The sequence below is a fragment of the Periophthalmus magnuspinnatus genome, chromosome 10 (genome assembly GCF_009829125.3).
Source record: "Periophthalmus magnuspinnatus isolate fPerMag1 chromosome 10, fPerMag1.2.pri, whole genome shotgun sequence".
In the NCBI taxonomy this organism is placed as follows: domain Eukaryota; kingdom Metazoa; phylum Chordata; class Actinopteri; order Gobiiformes; family Gobiidae; genus Periophthalmus; species Periophthalmus magnuspinnatus.
In genome coordinates, this window is record NC_047135.1 from 3,299,327 (window position 1) to 3,323,010 (window position 23,684).

At 38.5% G+C, this 23,684-nt stretch overlaps 1 protein-coding gene across 1 annotated transcript; it reads left to right on the forward strand.

Annotated features, from left to right (window-relative positions):
- The first annotated feature begins 521 nt into the window (after positions 1–521).
- Positions 522–23,078, forward strand: clint1a (clathrin interactor 1a). Its single transcript, XM_033974031.2, has 12 exons — positions 522–687; positions 6,916–7,020; positions 8,307–8,403; positions 8,486–8,594; positions 9,561–9,725; positions 10,634–10,814; positions 11,899–12,112; positions 12,342–12,429; positions 14,883–14,957; positions 15,884–16,167; positions 18,557–18,737; positions 20,055–23,078. The coding sequence occupies exons 1-12, from the start codon at positions 647–649 to the stop codon at positions 20,375–20,377; spliced, it is 1,863 nt and encodes a 620-aa protein (XP_033829922.1). The 5' UTR covers positions 522–646; the 3' UTR covers positions 20,378–23,078.
- Positions 23,079–23,684: the final 606 nt, after the last annotated feature.

The window sequence follows — 23,684 nt, forward strand, 5'->3', positions numbered from 1 at the left end:
AGTAGTAAAATATAAATAAAGGACAATGAGGAAGAGGGGGCTAGACCAAAAAGTAATTAAATATAAATAAATTATACTAAATAATTCAATTAATTGCTTTTTTTTTTTTGTGTGTCCAAATTCTTATCTTATTAAGATTTTTTATTTCCATTTAACAACATGATCAACAAGATGAACAAACAAGGCACATGGATATAATAAGAAATAAATGTGATAGTACAGGTGGTATGAAACAAAAAAAAATTGTAAAATAATGATAATAGTAGTAAAATATAAATAAAAGACAATGAGGAAGAGGGGGCATTAAATAAATAATACAAAATAATTCAATTAATTGCGTTTTTTGGGGGGTCCAAATTCTTATTATGTACACCAAAAAATGTACACAAATGTTAGTAAAAAAGTTAGGGTCAATATGTGTTTTTATATTTGTTTTAAATATAAATTTTAATCCGTTTTTTCAATTGAGCGGGCGTTGTGACGTCACTTCCGCCGGCTCGTTCCTGTTTGTGGCGGCGCGGCTCCTCCTGCTCCTGGAAAGAGGTGAACGAGAGTTAGAGTTTGTGAGTTGAGCTTTAGTTTCGCTCTACCGCGGGGCAGAGGGTTTTTCCGGCGGAGGACAGAGCCCATTCTCACCGCAGCCAACATGTTGAATATGTGGAAAGTCCGGGAGCTGGTTGACAAAGCGTAAGTGCAGTTATAGTCGTGTTGTTTGGCTAAAAGTTGGTGTGACTCCGCGCGGACGGCTCTGTACCTGTTTGAGAGAGACACGTACCCAAAACTTTGACGTCACGCGCTGGACAAGTTTGCTAGCTCGTGCGCGACTTTAACGGCCCAAACTAACACGATTTAGCTTGAAATTGCGCCAAAACAACCCGCCAGACTTCATTAAACACCCCCAAATGTTTGTTCTACATGTCGCTGTGTTGTTACGTTAATCTTAAGTGTATTATTACAGCTGGATGTGCGCTAACCCACGTAGCTAACAAGCTAATTAGCCTTCTAGCTGTGAGTTAGCTGCCTGGGCTAGCCGGCTAAGCTAGTTTGACAGCTCATGAACTCATTAGCCTGACAAACATGATAATCCGTGGGTTTGGTGTAATGAAATGTATAGTGGGATTATTCTCAGGGTGAATGGAGGAGACAGTGAAGGTTAATGAAGTCAAAACCAGGCTCAGGAGAAACATTTGCAAACTTGTTGTGACACTTGTAGATGAGAATAGGTTGAGACCACAGGCTGTATAAATTATAAATATACAGTCTGTGGTTGAGACACGTGGAAATACAGTGTTCAGAGTGTTTCACAAATAGTTTTTCAATACTTTAGCGTCATCAAACAATCTCTTATTGAACTAAAATGACTAAATGGGGTTAATGAATGCCTAATAACCTGTTTAAATAATGAAATGAGTAAGAATCATATGCACAAATCAACCAGGACTGAATATTCCAACCTAAAATTATTGTATTCCAAGATATTAATTCAGACTGGATGTGTTATATAATGTTTAGAGTGTGTCACTAGTTCAGGCAGCACATTTTGATGTTTTTTGCTGTTCACTTTTGCTGATGTTACAATATAATAGGAAGTTAAGTGGTTTCACTAATATTACGCAAATTGTCAATGAGTAAAAATCTGTCAGTTATAAACAGAACAAAGAGGATGCACCTGAAGACATTTTGTTGTGTTTATGAGGCAGTTTAAAATCCAAAAACCAGAAGCTATGCAAATACATCCCTGTCACCCTGTCAGATACTATTTATAGTAGCTTACAGGCCTGTCTTACTTATATTAATCTAATACATGTGAGCTGGAATAATATATTTTTAGGGTCAGTATTTATCGTGTGTACATTCCCTTGACACTATTGGGAAATTATGGGTTATTTTTTGGCGAAGTTTTAAGATGTAAAAGTTAGAATGAATGATTTCTATGACTCATTACTGATGCAAACTGAATTCTGAAGTGTTTCATTCTGATATTCATGATTTTTTTTTTAAACATTTGTAAATTTAGAATAGATTTTGTGGTTTAAATCTGCTGTTGGGTTTTTGTGTCAGTGGCATGAAGTTTCGTTTATCTTTATTTACTTCAGTAAAGGTCTAAATGGTGCAGTTCAATTCAGTTCAAGTTTATTTCTATGCTTTTCCATTCTTGCTTCACATAACAAATATACAGATAACACGATACAGAGGAACAGAACAATAAAACACCTAGAGATCCTGTCTAGCTAGTATTAAATGCCTGGGAGAAAAGGTGGGTTTTCAGTCTGATCTTAAACTGCGTTAAAGAGCGAGAGGATCTGACAGGCAGAGGGAAGCCGCTCTATAATCTGGACGCTGCCACAGAAAAGGCCCCGTGAAGTTATTAAAGATGCACTTTGTTACTTTTTTCTGCTTGTCTCCAAAGAGATGTTGTTATTTTTGTCTGGAATGTTCTACAGTGTGGCATTCAACTTGGAGACAAATAGGTGATTCCAACACACCAAGTTACAGGTCAGGTTAGTGGAAAAGGGGCCGCACTCATAGTTAGGATGTTTTGTAGACGTTTTTCCAATGTATTTTTGTCAATAAAACTTAAAAAATTGAGTAAATACTGTAGAACACTCAGGGAAAAGCAATGACATCTCCATGGAGACAAGCAACTGGAACCTGCTCTCCCCCCTCACCCCACTAGAAAAGTTACAAAGTGCACCTTTTAAGATTCTTTACATTGCTTTGCTGTAGAATGCCACACACACTCTGGTAGGATTTGCCTTGTTTGGCAGCTACTCCCTGTAAGACTACACCTGGCAGATTGTGTGTCTATTGTTGCTTTTACACTGGTTCTGTGTCTGGTTCTGTGTCTGGTTCTGTGTCTGGTTCTGTGTCTGGTTCTGTGTCTAGTGCTCTGGAGCAGTTGTTTTTCCTCTTCAGAGGTTTAATAGTGACTTGTACAGACAATAGGCCGTTTTAAGTCCATCCAAGCGTGCATTCTTTTGGCCCAAAACAGCGGTCTCCCTGGAGTGTGACCCCTGAAACTTTCAAAAACTGAGCCCGCTGTGATTGCCGAGATTAAAATAAACCGATTTTCTGCTTTAACTATTTTAGTAACAAAATCTGTCATCGAAACCAATTTGCTTGTTCTAGAAAAAGATCTCTGAAAAATATAGCTCCACTTTAGTAACTCTAATGGTGTGGTGTAATGTAATTTCTCCTGTTTGATGATTGTGATTATTTTTACCCAGGCAGAAGAAATCTCTAGAGATGAACTAGTTTTAAATGCATAAATAGTAAGTGCATCTTATGTGTTATATTTTAGCAGTAGCGTCGCCAATACGTGCCAATGGATTATTCATAAAGCAGTCAAAGTGAGTGAAGGGTGCGATCATAACGTCAGTGTGACTAGCGTTGCCACTTCCTTTTATTCAGCAGATATCTGGGACATACACAGCCACCGCAGAGAGCAGATAAGATGCTCTGTTCACACAGTATCTTCTTGTGCTGCAGTTTTATCTTAAATTAAGGGTGTTGTATCTAACTGTTTTGAGAGATTGACATTTGAAACTAAATACTAGAGCTGAAGAGTATTGAAAGGAAAACGAATATGTTTCCTGTGTTTAACGATAATCAGTAGTGCATTTCCAAACTGATTAAAGGTGCTATATTACACAAAAAGGACTCTTGTGAGCTTTAAGACATGTTATAATGCTGTTTCCGCTTTAAAAACAGACTTGGAGTTGTGTTTTATTTCATTCACACATGTTTGAGTAACACTTTATTATCAGTCTGTACATCTCCAAAGCTCAAAATGCTCTGTTCCACCTTGTGATGTCATCAAGTGGTAGTTTTCAAGTTAACAGCTCCCTTTATGTTTTGTTTAGTAGAGATCTGCAATTCCAGGATTGAAATTGTCCAAATGATTCTAGTGAAGGTGTATGTAGTTTTAAAACACAGTGGAGCACTTCCTGTATTACCACATGACATCACAAGGTGGAACAGAGTGTTTTCTGTTTGAGAGAAGAATTAGAACATAGATCAGAAACCAGCGTTTAGGTTTGAATTTGTCGCCATTTTGTTTTGACTGTGGTTCATCTTGTTGCTCCATTTAGACCGGGCTTCAAGTATCAGTAGAGTCGGGCTGGACACTTTTTTTTTCTTCATGTCGGTTACAATTTTAATTTAAATTTTGTCAACAAATGTTTTGCAATAGTAATTACACCAAACTAGATAATTCTTATTTTCAGATAGTTGTTTACAGATACAAGATTTATATTTATCATATGCCATCCATCCATTTTTTTAAACACAATATAAAAATGATAAATAAACTTTATACAGGTAGGGACAGAGAGAAAATCTGCATCCACAATAATTAAAAACAAAAGTAAAACACAAATAAAAAATCTAACAAAGGAAGGGGAAATAAAAACTGACAAAAATGAGTTCAGCCTTTACAGCTTCAAAATCTGTAAAGGCTTTATGTTTTTGACCCAGTTAGATTGCAGTTTAATAAAACAAATGGAGAAAGTAATCGCTTCCTTTACATATGTTTGTAATATTTAGTTAATTATAAATCATGTTTCGTGTATCAGAATGGATAAAGAAAGTCTGAACTCCAAACCACCACATGCAGTGACCGGCTGCTGACCTCAGAGCTCAGACTCTTTTTCAGGAGTGCCCAGTTAAAATACAGAGTAATATAAACAAAAACAAACTATACAAATAACTGCGTAGGTCCATTTAAAACATTAAAAACAGGAGCAGGTTTGAGTATAAATGTTTATCACCAGATTATTAAAGTGCATTAGTGGCACCAATTCAAAAGTACATAATCGACATTTAAAGGACTAAATCTCTATTTCAATTCAAATTTGATTCAACACACATGTATTTTAACATTTTATAGGCAAGGCAAGTGTATTTGTACAGCACAATTCACACACAAAGTAATTCAAAGTGCTTTACAGAATAAGAAAGACATTAAAATTACAATACAACAAATCAAAACATAAATGATCATAAAGTGAACAGTAAAAGATAAGATATGCCTTTATTAGTCCCACAGTGGGGAAATTCCAGTATTTCACCGCACAGTTAAAGAACAGAAGGAAAATGGTACATGCAATAAAACAAGATAATAGATAAATAGCTTAAAATAATTTAAAAATAGACTTAAAAACAAACCAAAATAGACTCTGATAAGAAGAAGAGGCAGAATAAAACCCTTTCAGTCGTATGCACATATAAACAGAACCATTTGGAGCCTGGATTAAGCCTGGATTAAGATTAAACATTGTCAAAATCGAGGCCTGTCTCACATCTTCAGGAAAACATCCAGGTTTTAGCTGCAGAAAACTTAAACACTCATTCCCCATGATTAGACCCGTTAGTCCCGCTTGAGTCAAAGTAGTTTCTGTCACCTTCATTTTCAAAAACCTGCTTTTCCGCTTTTCTGCCCTGTCCAAATTAAGTCCCTTGAAAGAGTTTTAGTGTTGGCCAAACTCTTTCCCCAGAGCAGTAACACAACAGCTACCACATTGCAACCACAAACAGGGTGTTTCTTCAGCAGCAAATCACAGGCTCTCTCAGGCCTGTGCTGCTGATGTGGCATTCTCACAGAGGAGACCGCAGCTCTTCTACACATATACAATTGTTTAAGTTTGAGAAAGTGCTTTGTTTGGTTCCTCCTTAGATTTCACACATCCCACCTGAACGTGTGAACCTGTAATGCAAGAAGCTGAAAGTTCACACTGTTAGATGTAGGTCTAAGTTAGGCACAAAGTTGTGGTTTTCTGCTTGCAACACGTTTATAACAATGAGCCAAGAGAAGTTTTGCATGAGAATTGTATTTTGCAATATTTATAGTGATGGAAAATAAACGTACTTTTGACAAGATTATGTAGTGACCTGAATAATTACAATTAACCAGAGTTTTTTTTTATAATTTTGGAAGATAAGTAAGTCACTTCAATTCAATATATACTAAAGAATTAAAAATGTAACCCTAGATCATAGCCTGTTTATATAAATGGACATGGCTAACTTGCTAGCCACTGCGTTCCAGATAAGAAGTGATCATGAGCGCACTTCCTGCTCCTTCGACTTTGGCTCCAATTCACTTTCTATTGAAAAACTGTGGCCTTCCTTCCTGTAACTGCTGCTGTCAGACTCATCATTTTGGTCTTAAAATGTTTGTATTAACCCGCTCTACACGATCCTGGTGTTTTTATTTCGCCATTATGTCTGTTAATTAGGATTAAGAATGTTAATAACAGACAAATCAGGCACCTTCTTTCTCTTTTTTTCATAAATACATCTATTTGGTTTCAGTTATAGATCTTTTTAATTCTTTACAGCCTCAAAATGTGTCTGTAAAACCTTTTATTGATCTGACCCAGTTCGACCATCATTGAACAAAACAAATGGAGAAAGTAATCGCTTCCTTTACATATATGTTGTTTACAATATTTATCTATTCTGATACACGAAACATGATTTTTAATTCAAGAAAGTCAAGAAAGTTATAAAACATTAAACATTACTAAAATTAACTAAATCAGAATAGCATATAAATAGACAAAATTGATGTTTTCCCAAGTATTTGAGAACTTCCAATCTCTTTTATATAAAATCTTGATCGTGCATTTAACACTACTTTGCCTTAGAATGTCTAATCCCACTCTTAGTTGTACTTGTAGTATTGAATAGGTTAAAGTACACACAGCACTGCCCTTGTTATAATGGCCATTGTTTACTCAATGTTACGTGAATGGACCAGAGGGGCGTGGCTGCAGCGGTGGCGGCAGAGGCGGCGATGATAAGACCTGCCTTTAAATCGTCTTGACGTTGATGCTCTGTCAGCAACAGTGATATTATAAATACTATATGACTCATCATCATTTATGCATCTGCCCTGTTTTTGTCTCTTTGCAGAACCAACATGGTGATGAACTACACTGAAATAGAGTCTAAGGTCAGAGAAGCAACGAACGACGACCCCTGGGGACCCTCGGGGCAGCTCATGAGTGAAATCTCTCGGTAAGAATCATACAGACAGAAGGTCAAAGGTCATCTAAATATTCAACATCTACTGGTGCATTTATTTATTAATTTCACCCCTTAGCATTCCGGGTCATTTTGGTGAAATTGCCTTTGTTCTGACCTCTCCAAATTAAAATGATCACCATTATTGGACCCTCAGTAGTAAATACACAAGTTCGGGGTCTTTGTAAAGGTAACACCCTATAGTTTTACTCACAGGTGTCAGAATCACTGAGTTTGTCTGCTGAGCATTTATACACTTTGGAACACACATACAAAAATTTCTCATCCTTGCTTAGATTTGTTTGTGAAAATGAAGGTGTAGAAAGCTGCAGTAGGAGCTGGGGACAAAAATACACTATATCTCAACTGACAAGGTTGTTGTCCACTTACATTTAAAATTTGAGGTCAATACCTATAAAAATGAGAATTTTACAATCATTTTATCATGAGTAAATCCAGGCCTCTCCAAACCTATCCCAATGAAGACATTTGGAGAACGTTTGGAAAAAGTGCAATAACTTTTGAATGTTTCAACCCACAGACATAAATGAGGCTCTACTGAAAACTCACACTGAGAGGAATCTGTATCTGCACACCCAGCTGCTCTATTACTGTACATTTATTATTTATTTATTATTGGTGGTGCAGATTGGCATTAGCTAATGCTAATGATTACACATGATACACATTTTATTTACCAGGTGTAAGAATATGACAAAAATAAAGTACATTTGAATGTGCTGGTTCTAACCCTGCAGATAAAGAGGTTTGTGTTTCAGGAAGTGCTATTAAAAAAACAAAAAACAAAACCTTCCAGTACAATGAATGAATCACTCCAGAAGCCGGTGTTGTGGTGATGCCATAATTAAACAGTGGAGTTTTTGTTGATGACTGTTTTTATGAAGTTATTGTTCAGTAATGGAATGTAACAGAGTAAAAGTACTGTATACTACTTTTACTTGAACAGGACTCAAAAGTATTTTTTATTATAGTTTGAGACCTGCTGAAAAGGCTGAGGGTTTATTTTTTAACACATTCATAATTTGAGCAAAACAAAAATATAAAAAATAAAACACCTAGAAAAATACTCTTACAAAGTAAATTTTAAAACCAGTACTTTAATACTTTTAAGTAGATTTTTTCATGTGATACTTTTACTTGAGTAACTTGAATTGCACTTTTACTTAAGTAACTAAATCAAGTACTTCTTCTACCACTGTCATTTTAGAGATTACAGATAACACTATTACAATATGTTTTTTGTTGTTGTTTTTTTCCAGTGCCACTTTTATGTACGAGCATTACCAGGAGGTGATGGGCATGCTTTGGATCAGAATGCTCAAGGAAAATAGGAAGAACTGGAGAAGAGTTTACAAGGTCTACACATCTGCATGGTCATAGTATGAAGAATGTCAAACTAGTTGCATAAATAATAATTTAAAATGGTTTGTGTCCCCAGTCCTTGTTGCTGCTCTCACATCTGATCAGAAATGGGTCTGAGAGAGTTGTGACCAGCGCCAGAGAACATCTGTTTGATCTGAGGTCTTTAGAAAGCTACCATTTTGTAGGTAAGACTATCTCCCAATGAAACGATAGAACTTTATTTATTTATTTATTATTGACAAAGGCTTCCCACACACCCACAGCTCATCCAGACTGACTCACACTCCTGCAAATCTATAAAGAGAGAGAAAAAAAATATTAACGATGATAAAAAAAAGTAAAACGAAACAAAAATGAAACATACAGAACACAACAAAACCTAACCAAAAGGGTACAACAATTCAATAAACCATAAAAAAAAAAAATAAAAAAAATTAAAATGACGTCCCTAATACCATCACGATATAACTCTTAAGTGGACACCCATTTGTCTCATGGAGATGTTATTGCTTTGACAGGGATATTTTACAGAATGGTTTTAAATCTATCTGCTATATCTTGCTTTTTTTCATTACTAATACTCTGATTGGTGGCTTATCACACTGTGGAACATTTCAGCCTAAATGATCTCCATGGAGACGAGAAGATCTGCCAGAAAACCTACATAGTGAACTTAGGCTTGTCACGATAGTCACTGTATCATTCAGTATGAAAGTTGGAACGATATTTTTCATGTGTGCTTTTTCTTTGAACTCCTGGGAAGTCTTTGGTTATTTTTTAGTTATACGGTAATATTTAAGCCGTAAAAGATTGAATTAATAACTTCTTTGACTCATTACAGATATAAACTAACGTCTAAAGTGTTTCATTCTTCTGTTTATTTTTTTGCAGCTCACGATTTTTTAACAATATTGTAGATTTAGAATAGTGTTTGTAGTTAAAATCTCCTCTTTGATTACCGTGTCAGTAGCATAAATTTGTTTCAGTATTATAGTTTATTGTCTATTTACTTATCAATACGTCACACTTCAAACTGTGTTATTGTGACAGGCCTTGGTGCAGTTAAACAATGGAAAAAGGCGCAAATTGTCGTTAAATGCATGATAATTCTTCTGTCAATATCACAAATCCTCTTGTTTTTCTGTTTGTAGATGAAAATGGGAAGGATCAAGGCACCAATGTGCGTCACAAGGTCAAGGAGCTGGTGGAGTTTGTTCAGGATGACGAACGGCTCAGAGAAGAAAGAAAAAAGGCCAAGAAAAATCGCGACAAATACGTGGGCGTATCGTCAGACAGCATGGGCTACAGAAGTTACTGTACGTATTTGAACAAAACACGAACCGAGCGCCATTTTGTGTCATATGTTACGTTACGGTTCTATGCTTGACAGATGGAACAGTTATTTTTGAGGATCAGTATTTGTTGTGGTACTTTTTCTTTGTACCAGTAGAATTTTGTTTTCATTTTCTTTCTGTACTATGATTGAGAATTGAATTATGAACTTTGATGATTCACTAAATACCCTATACAAAATAACTACTTAAGTGTTGGATTTAATTCATTTAGAATACTTTTTGGGAGACAATTCTGCTTTAGGGTTTGGTTTCAATATCGTTTAGCGCCTATATTTACTTTAGCAATACATCGCACTTTAAAATGTGGTATCGTGACAGGAGTTTGTGTACACTGGTATATGAATGTGTGAATTGGTGAGTAGTTCCTTGTAAAGTGCTTTGAGTGTCTTGAAGGTGGAAAAATGCTATATAAAAACGTGACCATTAACTATGAAAAGGGACTATAGTTTTTCAGAATTATTACATGTACCTTTTAGCTAGACTAATAAGGATTTTTTTTCTCACTTTTATTTTAGCATTATGCCTGTATGATAACATTTGAGCAGAATATTAATGTTGAATAATTGACAGCTATGAAATTGTGCTATTTATTTATTACTGGGCACTTTTTTTTTTTTTTTTTACTATATGGCTTCACTTAGAAAAACTTCACTGGGATTATCCTACTGTAGTGTTTTTGTTACCATGATAGTAAGAGAAAAACTTTCAATCTGTCAACTGAAGGATTACACAGACATGATATAAAGTAGTTTGAGTATTATAGTTTACCATGATTTTCCTGTGCCAATATTTTGTACTTCCAAATGTGTTATCGTGACAGCTACGTCTACTGTGAAATAACTTTTGGTATGTTTGGTATGTTTTTTCAGCTGGGGACCGGTATGACTCCAGTGACAGAAAAAGCAAATGGGACGATGACTTCGAAAATAAATCGCAGTTTCCGTTTAGCGACAAAATCGGAGAAATCGGCGACAAGATCGGCAGCACCATCAACGACACCATCAACACGTTCAGGAAGAAAGACAGAGACGACTCGCCAGACAGATTCAGGTAAAAATGTTAAGTAAGAGACAAATACGAAGTGATCATGGGCGCGCTTCTTGTCATTTTGGTCTTAAAATGTTCGTATTGACCCGCTCTACATGATCCTGGGGTTTTTATTTCACTATTGTGTCTGTAAATCAAGATATGAACCTTTAATAACAGACAAATCAGGTGCCTTCTTTTCCCAAGGTCACTCCAGCTAGCGTTAGCAGGAAGTATTTGACAGTGCTGCTAAGCGCCCGATCCCTGTTAAACCAGAGTTGTGGGCGGGAAGGGGCGTTACCTTCAGTAGCCTCACTCTGGATTGGCTCTTTGGTTGCTATGATACTCGTGGTCGGAATTCTAAATATGGAACTCTCCTCTAAATTGGCTACTATAACTGCTCTAGCCTCACTGAGCTTCATTTGACTGGAGCCAAATGCTGTGGGTGACGTCACACTCACTCAGTCCACTTCTGACAATTTATGCAAAAAATAAAATCCTTGCAAATTAGTCTACTTAGGAAATAACTGAAATGGAATATTTTTGTATATAGATATTGCCTTTTATAGACCTTAGAATGAAATCCGGTTTTGGTCATAATTGTAAACATATATGACACCTGTTGTGACAGTTTGGCTCTTACCACTAAATAAACTTGCTGGTATTTCAAATATGGCAAGTATGTTATTGTAGTTGTCAACAAATGTATAGGATGTTCTTGTTCTCGTATTCAGAAGACATACTGAGCTTGAGCCTAGTTATAATCTGCACATTTTAAATCGCAATATTCATCATAAACAACTTAACAAAACAAACAAGTCCGCTGACTGCCGTTTTAGAAAACTGTAGTGCCCAATGGGAGCTGACGTTGCCGCAAACATCATCACGACAAAGATGCAGCGTGCATGTCGCAGTGAGAATGGGAGTTGATTGGCAATATGGCATCTTGAAAATAAGCGATAAAAGATTACTCAAACATGAATCACTTCGAACAACAACAAGGCTCAATGAGAAGGAAACAACTGTAACATGTCTTAAATCTCTGAAAAGTCCATTTTGCAGAATAGCTCTGATTTTATTATTTTGTAACGTATTTTTCTTGCTGCAGTGACCATGAGGAGGACAGGAGGAGGCCTCACAATGGCCAATCGGCGAAAGAGTTTAAAGATGAAGAGGAAACTGTTACCACAAAAAGTGTTCAAATCGTTCAGGCCACAGAAACCACAGCCACGCGAAAGAAAGGTGTGCCGTCCAAAAAGGTGGACCTGGGAGCTGCAGCTCACTACATGGGAGACAAGACCCCCGAGACCACGCCCAAACAGGTACGTACACATGGTTATGAGCAGTAGTGCTTAGAATGCTATGATACAGGCAGTCAAAAATCCAAATTTGAAACTCTGCTCCAAATTGGTCGCTATACCTGCTCTAGCCTCAGTGAGCTTGATTTGACTGGAGCTGAACGCTGTGGGTGACGTCACACTCACTCAGTCCACTTCTTTACACAGTCTGTGGTTGTTGCTGATCTTTTGAATGTATTTTTTATCTCTCTAGACACAATCTGCAGCTCCACAGTCGTCCAGCTCTGCTCTAGGAGATCTGCTCATGGTGGACACAACACCGAGTCAGCCCGCTGCCACAGGTAAACAGTATTATATTTAATGACCTTTTAAATATCACAGCTCATGTTTTGGTGTAGTCATGTTTTTACTAAAAGCAAGGCAAGTTTATTTGTATAGCACAATTCATAAACAGTAATTCAAAATGTTGTACAGACTAAGAAAGATATTAAAATCACAATAAAACAAATCAGAACATAAAATGAACACAAAAGAGAAGAGGCAGAATAAAACCCTTTCAGTCACAACAACCGTTTGGAGTCTGGATTTAAACATTATCAAAGTAGAGGCCTGTCCCACATGTTCAGACTGTTCTAGGTTTCAGCTGCAGAAAAAGGGAAGTAAGTCTTTCATTGATGGTTCATTTTTCTAATTCAAACTAAACAAATAATTATACCATGTAATGCATTAAAAACTAAATTAGTTATAAATGTATGTTATTTTAATGCATGTCTTTTGTTTATATTTTGATTTTGTTATAGTTTATATTATATTATTCTTTGATTTTTATTTTATTTTTATAAAGCACCATAACGACAAAGCAAGTTCCTAGTTTGTGAATTTTGTTCCATTGCCAAGGGCAATAAAAAGATTCAGATTCTGATTTACAGCTGATGCTTCAGTTCCTGTTAAATCAACTGAACTTTTCAAACAACATGACAGTGTTTTTATGTAGCCCAGAATTGAACCCTATTCCTATTAGTTTGTATTTGAAGGGGCCCATGTGAGGCTTATTGCTCTGGGGCCCCAAACTTCAACTTTATTTGTAGAGCTTTTAACAACACTCAAGGTGACCAAAATGCTTTCTAATAAAACCTTAACATTAATATTCTCTGCTAAATTATAGTTGTTTTCACTGATATGTTCATATTATTAGTATTATTAATAAAATTATAATTATTCATATCCATACATTTTTTAAACTGTCAGCAACTTTAATAATTATGGTGATGTAATCATTTATTGCAGTTATTTTGGCCATAATAATCATAACACCTCCTTTACGTCCATATGTAAGAACGTCCTGCAGGTGTCAGTCGGCCTGTCATGACGATCACTATATCGACTTATCATTCAGTATGTGAAAGTTGGGGCTCAATATTTATCACATAAGTGCTGAGATTTTTGCCATTCTTATGTAACTTCTCTGGCTAATTATGACTTCATTCCGCTTTTTAGTTGTGGCAGCTCATGTCTTTAAATGATACTGTCCATTTAAGTAGTTTCAATATTATCGTTCATCATTATATTTCTCTGTAGCGATATATCGTGCTTCATAATGTGTTCAGTGTATTTTATTCTTAATCACTGTCTTTATCTAAGGAGCTCTATGTAGTTTTCTTTCTGGTTTCTGGCTCGTTTTATGAAAATGTCATTGCTTTGCTTGGAATGTATAAACTTGTCTATCATCAATTTATTCAGTTACAGGTGTTTTCCAACGCTTGTCACATTTAGTTTTATACAATTTTGTCATAAACCGTATAAACAAGTAGACTAAGCAAGTGTGACGTCACCCACATCGTTCGGCTCCAGTCAAATGAAGCTCATTGAGACGAGCAGTTATAGCGGCTAATTTGGAGCTGAGTTCCATATTTAGAATTCCAACTGCGGGTATCGTAATGACCAAAGAGCCAATCCGGAGAGAGGCTGTTGAAATAAACGCCCCTTCTGCTTAGAAATGTCAATAAATGCTGTCAGTGACCTCAATCTAACCTGTTGCTAACGGTAGTAGGAGCGACCTCGGGAAAACAACATATTTGTCACATAATGTTCACATCTTGATTTAAGGACACATTAGCGAAATAAAAATACCAGGATCATGTAGAGTGAACAAACATTTTAAAACCAAAATCACAAGTCTGACAGCAGCAGTTGCAGAGAGAGGAGCCACAGTTCTTCAATAGAAAGTGAATTGGAGCCAGTAGCGTCCTATTTGGAACCCTGCGGCTAACAGGTTAGCTATATCCGTTTATATATACAGTCTACGCATTTTGTGAAACATCCCAGTCAAAGCGATAACATTTCCTTGGAGAAAAGACCATTTCATACCTTCCACCTAAAACCTAAAACCTTACATAGTGTCCCATTAATTATAATAAACTCACTTTAGATCGTACTGCTTCATTCTAAACCCTAACTACCCAGAAGGCCCTTATGCTGTCACGTGATGCACATGTTCTTCTGATGCCTCTGCGCTGTGACCAGAGCAGTGGACTTCATGTCAGTCCGAGTGATTTGAGCCTGAGATTTGGGAGACAGCGGTAAGAGGGATGATATATGGAACGTAAGTGCGGCAGATGTTTCGGAGCGGTCCCTGGTGAGCGGGAAGGCTGGAGTGCCGAGCAGATGTTTGGCGTCTTCATCTCTGCCCCTCCTTCCCTTGTTCATCTGACACTGAAGGAATGCTAACTACGTCGAAATGACACCTGCAAGACTGTGCCTTAAAGCTAATGCTAATGCTAGTATCTACTTGCAGACTTTATCGGTGGGATCGGTGGGTTTGCTGACTTCACCTCGTCCACCGCTTCTGCCAGTCTCTCCACAAGCACAGGTTAGTTACGCTGGCCTCTTTCCTCTTTGCTTGTGCGTGCATGTGTTATGTTGTGCTGTGTTGGAGTAACTGCTAGAATATTCAGTGGGATGCTGGGAGGGAGCCCTGGCCATATGGAGCCTGCTACCTGCTCTGCATAACAAGAACAGACACATTTCAGCTCCTGTTATGGATGACAAGGAGACTGGGACAGAGCAAGGAGTTGTTGGGGGTGAAAGAAGCTAAAAGAGATTGGGAAGAGGATGGACAGCAGGCTATGGGTGTATGAAAATTTAAAGTATGGCACAGGTGGTCACGGAGAGGCCTGGGTAAACCTAGACTGGTCACACAAAACGCCTGCTTCCCCTAAACTGCAGTGACAGGCTCGGTTTTGCGTGCGTGGGTTTCGTTTGAAATAATTTACGCAGTTCAGAGTGCAAACATTGAAGCGAACAGAATGGTGCGTAAATGTACATTAAAGGCCCTGTACGTGATTTTAATTCATTCTTGTCAAGATAAATACCCTTTGCGTTTGGTAAAAGCTACTAAATAAGCAAAAGATTGTAAAATGAGGCGACAGTAGCTCAGTTGGTGGAGTGTTTGTCCGCTGATCTGACTGTAGGCGGTCAAAATCCCGCTCTAAACACCACTGGTTGAGCGGACGGATCCACAGTTCCAGCTCCCACAGATGAATACTGTTGTGGTGTCCCTGGGCAAGACATTTAACCCATTTCCCCCCAGTATTTGTGTACACTGGTGTATGAATGCGTGTGTGAATGGGTGAGTGGTTCCCTGATGTAAAGCGCTTTGACTTGAAGGTGGAAAAGAACCATTTAAAATATAATAGCAGAAAGGACTAAGTGGGTGGGGCTAAAAGTTCAGACTAAAACATGCTCTTGATTCGTGATTTGAACCCTGTTACATTTATTCTTTTGTCTCCGGTTCAGCAGCGGCAGGGGGCTCCAGCAGTAATGGCGACTTCGGAGAGTGGAACGCCTTCCCCGGGGGGCAGATGCCAGCGGCGGTCCAGCCTGCAGATATGGGCGGGGCGGATTTGTTCGGCACGACGCTCTCGGCTCCGCCCCCTGCAGCCCCCGCCGCCTCGGCCGCCCCCTCGGCAGACCTGTTTGACCTGATGGGCCCCCCCCAGACCCTCACCGCGTCACAGAGTCTCAACTTCAGCATGACACAGACCATGACCACGACCATGCTCCCACAGTCCCAGTCTCAGGTGTGTGCTGGTACAGGGGGCATTTTGAACCCTTTACAGAGCAAGTACAGCGTTTATATGCACAGAAACGTAAGGCTGCACATTGTAAATAACTCCAGGAACATTAAAGGGCCCATTTTAGAGGGAGTGTCCAAACTTCTGACTGGTAATGTATTAATTGTTGAAGCATTTGGCAAGGGTCTATCTTATCCATATTTGACTCTTGAGCTTTAAGCCATGTTATAATGGTGTTACATCCTCAAAAACAGACCTGGAGTTGTGTTTTGTTTCATTCACACAAGTTTGAGTAACCTTTTATTACATCTCCAAAGCTCAAAATGCTCTGTTCCACCTTGTGATGTCATGAAGTGATAGTTTTCAAGTTAACAGCTCCTTTTACGTTTAGTTCAGTAGAGATGGGCAATTCCAGGGCTGAAATGATCCAAATGATTCTAGAAATGAAGGTGTGTGGAGTTTAAAAACACAGTGGAGCACTTCCTGTATTACCACATGATGACATCACAAGGTGGAACAGAGTGTCTTCTGTTTGAGAGAAGAACTCCGCCTCAATATGCAGGGTTTGTGAAACGAAACTCAACTCCAGGTCTGTTTGTGATGAGAAAACAACATTATAACATAAATAAGAAAGTAGAGTAATTTTTAAACGCTGTTTTTTTGTTTGCACAATGTAGTTTAAATACAAATTCTTAAGTTGATTGTTAATAGATATGTGCAGTGTCTCTATAGGAACAGACAGGGGAGTAGTGAGTTCACATAGAGCCGCAGCAGATGCTCCTCTCCCCAGAGACCGCCACCCACCGCCCCGTCAGCACCCCACTACTGACTTAAGATACAAAACCTTATCAGCTTGAGCATGTACCATTGGATTTCTATGTTAAAAGGTGGTTGACCTACTTAAACTCACTGATAAGACACCCACAGCCTCCTTTACTCCAGTTACCTTAGACAATATGTTTTAATGAGTATTTGTAGCAGCAGGTATCACAGTTCGAAGTGGGTCAGGTTTGAGTAATGACAATCTCTCCTCTAATGATGTTTTTTAAATTTATGGTAGAATTCCAGCATATCTATTGACCTTATTCCAGCCCCGCCCACTTTTTCTGTAAATGTGTCCAAACTACGCTTTCTTTGTGGTAGCACTTCCAACACTGCAAAAAGTTGTAGAAGTGAAGATATTTAGCTGCTCGTCCAGTAATCTGACCAGAACTGAAGAAGTAGCCTGAAGGGAGGAGTTAACGACTCTAAAACTCAAAATACCTATTGTTTACAGTTTCAGTTTTCAGTCTAGGTCTATTGTGCTGCCCTAAGTGTGCACTCTGCCTGAGTCCTACTTAGCATAGTCGTTCAAGCCTCTAATGAGTGATTTTACACCTATTAACATCCTGGCTAACCCTGTTGAGCAGCGAAGCGTCTTTACTCCTACAGCGTTTTGTCCAGTTGACAGATTTTATTTTTCTTTGCTATGGATCAGACCTGGACGACTGAGGGATTACACAGTTAAGTGGGAATCCCGTTCCTTTCAATACAGAATTTGCTAAAATATAATATAAAATAGACTGATTTGTGTAAAATGTTCATTGTTTATGTGCAACAAAACGTCAACACTGCACCGATTCTCTAGGAGGCTTTAAAATGGCTCTGTAGTCACTATAGAACTTATTTACCATTAAGATTGGCAACTCTATGCAAAATAATACAACCCAAATGACTATGGCGGCGCCCACAGCAACTTCCGGAATAATAATAACAATCGTAATAATCGACATTTTATCACCAGAATGTGCTAAACAAACCTACTTCCCCCTGATGTTTTCGTTTCTATCGTTGTTGTCACTTAAGACAAAGTACATTGCTAAAACAGCAGTTTAAATCCGACATTTTTAAACTGTCAGCAACTGTAATAATTATTATTAATCGCAATTATTTTGGCCGTGATAATTGTGACACCAAATTTCAACATTGTCCCATGCCCAGTTCTAAGTTTTAAGTATCTGCTGGTACCAGATATCAACCAATACCAGAGCGGAGACTGAAAACTGCATTTATTTCCTTAAAACAAAAACACAATCTGACAGAACTGACCCAGATGTGTTATGTAGCTGTTACTTATCTCTCAAGTAACGACAGAACAACTTCATATAAATAAAAATTCAAATATTATGAGGTTTTCTCGGCTGACTACAACCAGTTAGTAGCCTTATTTCATTACATCAGTTTATATGTCCAAACTGAACCGATATTTGTAAACCGATATCTGATCCAGCAAATTTTTCAGAATAGGCACACCTTATTTTTAGATGTTAAAATGTCCTATGCAACCTTTGTGTTTTGATTGATATATTGTGCTGCCCTGGTATAAGTATCTGATGACGTGGATTTGCTCTTCCAGCCTTTCCAGATAGGGGGCACTCTTGCGCCTGAGCCCATGCAGCCCACAGGACCTGCTCAGGGGGCGGCTCCCAAAGCAGCGCTGCCCTCCACCTGGACCGACCACTCTGTGAACATCAGCTTGGACTTCCTGGGACAGCAGCCCCCCAAGCAGGCACAGCCGAGCCTCAACTCCCTCCAAGGTGAGACAGAACAGCGCCAACTACAGGTCTGTCAGGGTTTTAGACAGTTCATATCTTGATTTACGGACACGATAGCGAAATACAAAACCCAGAAGCATGTAGAGCGGGTTAATACTAACATTTAAGACCAAAATGACGAGTCTGACACAACAGTTACAGAGAGAGAGGACAGTTTTTCAGTGTAAAGTGAATTGGAGCCGGAATCGCGTCCATGATCACTTCCTGTTTGGAACATGGCGCTAGCAGGTTAGCTGTGTCCATTTATATAAACAGTCTATGTTTCCGATGGGTCAGCAGAACTGCTCAGTGCTGTGGCTGCTCTCAAAATCCTGTTTTTGAACACAAATCCGCACACACACACGATGTAGCAGAACAGAATTTTTATGTATAAAGTTCAAGCAATACACACTAGAATTCACAACTTGGATGAGCACAAACCTGAAGTAATGTGAGAAAATCGAATACAAGTACTTACAAATAATAACCTGTCTCTGTGGAGATGTTATTACGTGACTTGAAATGTTCCACAACATTGAATTAAACCTTTCTATTGTCAGGGAGATAAACAGGTGACACCACAAGGCAGATTTAAGATGGGTTTTAAGGTGGATCTGTGGACATCTCACTTACATTATGAATGCACAGGTTTTAGGAAATTTCTGAAAAAAAGAAAAACTATTCAATTTGGTTCAATTTAATGTCAAATTGTGGAACATTCTCTGCAAAGCAATAGCATTTCCATGGAGATGAGCAGAAAAGTCACCTTTCAACATCAGAGAAACTAAAAGGATTTATGACCGTTTGAATCGCACAATGGATCAACACTAGCACCATAACAACATAACATAACCTCTACTTCTCAAGTTATGTGTAATCGGCACAGTAGCACGCTAGCTAGCTCACTGTGGCTCAAAGCTAACACTTTCATTAAAATCTGAAAACATAAAGTAAACGACCTATTAAAATTGTCATTTATTAAAATAAAGACCATCCAATTATTTTCATATGTAGAATACTTCAGTTTGTGGCGTTTTAATATTTCTTATTCCTCAAAATTAGCATTAGCATTAGCACAAACAAACACAGCACAAACACCTTGATAAACTCTACACAGATAAAATGTGTATGAGACTTCTGTGTTTATAATCAGTGACGTCCAGCTCCCTGTCCACTGCCCGACCTTTTAAATATTAATTTGAGCGTGACTCAGCATCAACACCACAGAGATAAAATTAGACAAGAAGAAGTGAATCTGACAGTGAGGTTGAGGGTGCTATTCTCCACAGAGCCAATTAAGCTCCTCTTTGTTATTTGCAGGAAACCAGTCATCACCGACCATGCTGTCCCAGGGCTTTAGCGCCATGAGCCTGGGACCAGCTCCCGTCAGACCCACGGGAGCTCCCATGATGCACCCGGGCGCTCAGATGGGCATGGGCATGGGGATGGGAATGGGCATGGCTCCGAACCCGGGCATGATGGGAAACATGGGCATGAACATGGGCATGCCTCACACGGGTATGACCATGGGGATGCCCGCTGCGATGACGATGGGAGGAATGGGGATGTCCGTGAACCCCGCGATGGTCCAACAGCCCAAACAAATCGACGCCTTTGCCGATTTTGCCAATTTCGGAAAATGATGGAGCGGGGGAGGGCAGTGACTTTTGAAGGATCGTCTCTCGCTCTCCGCCGCTGCCGCCACAGTGAGGGATTGTCATGAGCTACAAACAAAGAGTACTTGAATAATATCGCCTTTGATTTTACCAACGACCTCCGATCTTGTTTTAATGCTGCATCTACAGTAACTGAATGTGTGTTTGAACCAATGATTCATCCGGCCTGAGAGGGGGCGCTAGAGACGTGTGCCGTGTTGGTTGACTGTGGATGAAGGTGCCACTGTGAGAATGTCCGCTTTGTAACCTCAATCATGTCAGAATCACCCATTGAAAACGTTATACTTAGCTGTAAAACTCGTATCTCTTTACAGTAGTACGGACGATATTATCAGCCATGTTAACGTGTAATGAACATCGGAAAGTTACCTCTTGTTTGTCCATGTTCTTCCTGAATTGTAAATAGAAATCAAAACCCCCGATTAAATAATTTATAAATCCCCCGAGAGCCCGAAGTGACAATGTAAAGAGCTGTATCGTCAAAAAAAATACGCCTTTTATGTGTACATATATCGATGCACTCCAAATACGACCTATCCCCACCACCTTCAAAATGTTTATAGTTTTAACAGTTTAAGTTTTCCTCCTAATTGCCTTAACTTTTAGACTATATATTCATTTATATAAAACGAAGAGAGATAATCTGTGAGAATGGTACAGGGTTTTTGTGTATTTGAGTACCTGTAAGCCTTTTCTTCAAAACCTTAATGTGCAATGTACAAACCAAATGCGTTTGTATTCGATCTGAAGCCATGTGTCCAGTTTTCTACAGATAAGTGTGCGTTTAATTCAGGTATAAATCTCACGATCTTTTTGCCATTCGATCTTCAGGCCAGTGGAAATGTCCAGGACCTGTCTGTGACCTATCAGTGCCCAAAGTGGAACTCTTTTTCGAAATACTGCCTGCTTTTCACCAAATGACTTCAGACTGTTCATTTTTTTAAATTTGATGTATTTCAGAGGGATGGGACAAGACGTGATTTCCACAAGACGAGATAAAACGAGATTTTTTTTACATTACTCTGAATGTAAACCTTTTGCAATTCCCAGTTTCTAATTTTATCCTTACAATTTTTGATTTTTTTTTTAATGTGTTGTTGCCATTCTTGTACAGATTTCTGGAAATATAAAAGACGCAATTCACCAACACTTAACCCTTTAACCCCCGAGTCGGTGAAGCCGGAAGCGCGTCCATGATCTTCCTTTTTGGAACGCCGCGGCTAGCAGGTTACATAAGAGACGCAACCTCCTTTTGGTCCAAATTAAATACAAAAAAACGGAACTAAACTCACAAGTGGCATTTTCGTCTCGCAAGATCTTGGGGAAGGAGATCTTGTCCCATCCCTCGTATTTACGTAGGTACAAAATCTGTAACAAAAATCCAAAATGTTTAAATGCTTCCTGCAGCATTGGCACAAAACAGGGTAGTGTGCGAAGTGATGGCAAACGTCAACGCAGACACGCCATGTTTTTGGTAGTAATCCAGTTCTACGCAAATAACTAAGAGGAGTAATGGGAAGGTACGAGACCAGCTGTACCGGAGTCATTCACGGTAAAGAACAAGACAGAGGGGTCCAAACTACGGCCCAAGGGCTAAATACGGCCCTCAGACGACATTTTATGGGCCGTCAAATGATCTGCTAAATTTGCGTGATAGTTTGATAATTCAGTGTTACTTTATTTTATTGATCTAGCACATTTAAAATAACTTCAGCTGCTCAAAGTACTACACATACTAAAGTACAGACTGTAAAGTGAAGTAATTCTACCGCTGTAACCACAGTAACATCACTTGGGCTTTGACACAGACGTATACTTAATGTTCCAAGCTTTTGAAACGTTTGCTGGCTCTCAAAGATGTTTAAAATAGAGATAAATATGTCAGTTGGCCGCTATATCGAGCCGATATTGGGCCTTTTTAGCGTATTGGAGATCGGCCTTATATCTCCAGCGCAGACCGATACTGTTTTGGTCGATCTGCTGCTTTAAAATCCACACTTTAACACTTAAATTTAAAGAGATAGCTGAACCAAATGGCTCTTTTATAGATCTGTGGCTTTGGGAGAGTTTGTAGAAAGTTTAAATGACAGATTTTGGTGTAAATAATCAAAATTTGTCCTAAAAATATCGGCAGATCTAATCGGCTGTCGTTTGCTTTGGATTCTAAACAATCAATATCAGCTTTGGAGATGAAAAACCCTGGATCTGTCGCTCTCTAGTGTAAAATAAAATGCACACCAACCTGAATTACCTCCACGTCTGTGAAAAATGAATAAATTTAAAAAGTTTGGACCCTATGAACGGATTCCTATGAAAAATCGCACTCCCACACTCCTGTTTATGATGCACTATTTGGACTAAGTGCCTGACCCGTTTATGTTCATTTCTTTTGTTTCTTTGTGGCCTTTTGAGAAATCCTCCGACGTTGAAGGGGGTCGGTAACATAAAGTAGCCTATCATCATCGTTTAATCATTTTAATGACCAAAATCAGTTTATTTTTTTAATATCTAGCTTATGTTTTGTGAGTTTTGATTGTGGAGCTGGGGTAGTTACTGAAAACACTAGTGTATATGCAAATCCTTCCAGAGAATTATCTTTTGCATTATGTATCCATTTTGATTTACAAGATTTATTTACAACATTAAACAGCTGATTGAAATTTGTTAATGGCGTGTGTTATTTGGTGTTTATATATCGTTAGCCTCATTTAAAAGAGCTTGGAGCAGCAAATCTGAAGTCACCGCACTCAACTTTCAAATTACATCAAGTTACGGCGACATTAACGGCCCGTGTTACGCTATTTTCTGATCTGTGTTGTAATGTTTCCTCATCACAAATGCACCTGGAGTTGGAGGTGGCTGTTTAAAGCTGTTGAAAACTACCACTTCATGACATCACAAGGTGGAACAGAGCATTTTGAGCTTTGGAGATGTTACAGACTAATAATAAAGTGTTACTCGAACATGTGTGAATGAAACAAAACGCAACTCCAGTGTATTTTTGAGGAGGTAACATTAGAACATGACATAATGCTCACAAGAGTCATTCATCCATTCAGTTTCTTCCTCTTATCCAGGGACTCCCAGACTTCCCTCACCCCAGACATGTCCTGCAGCTCCTCAATGGCACCCCAAGGCCCAAGAGGGATTTGTCAAAACTTATTGGAAAAAAGTTTGACTGAGTTACGTTGAAGTTCCTCTGGGGTCAGTTTGTTTCTCTTATAACTGAGACAGATCACATATTTGTATATTTTTATCCTGTTTTCAGACTGAT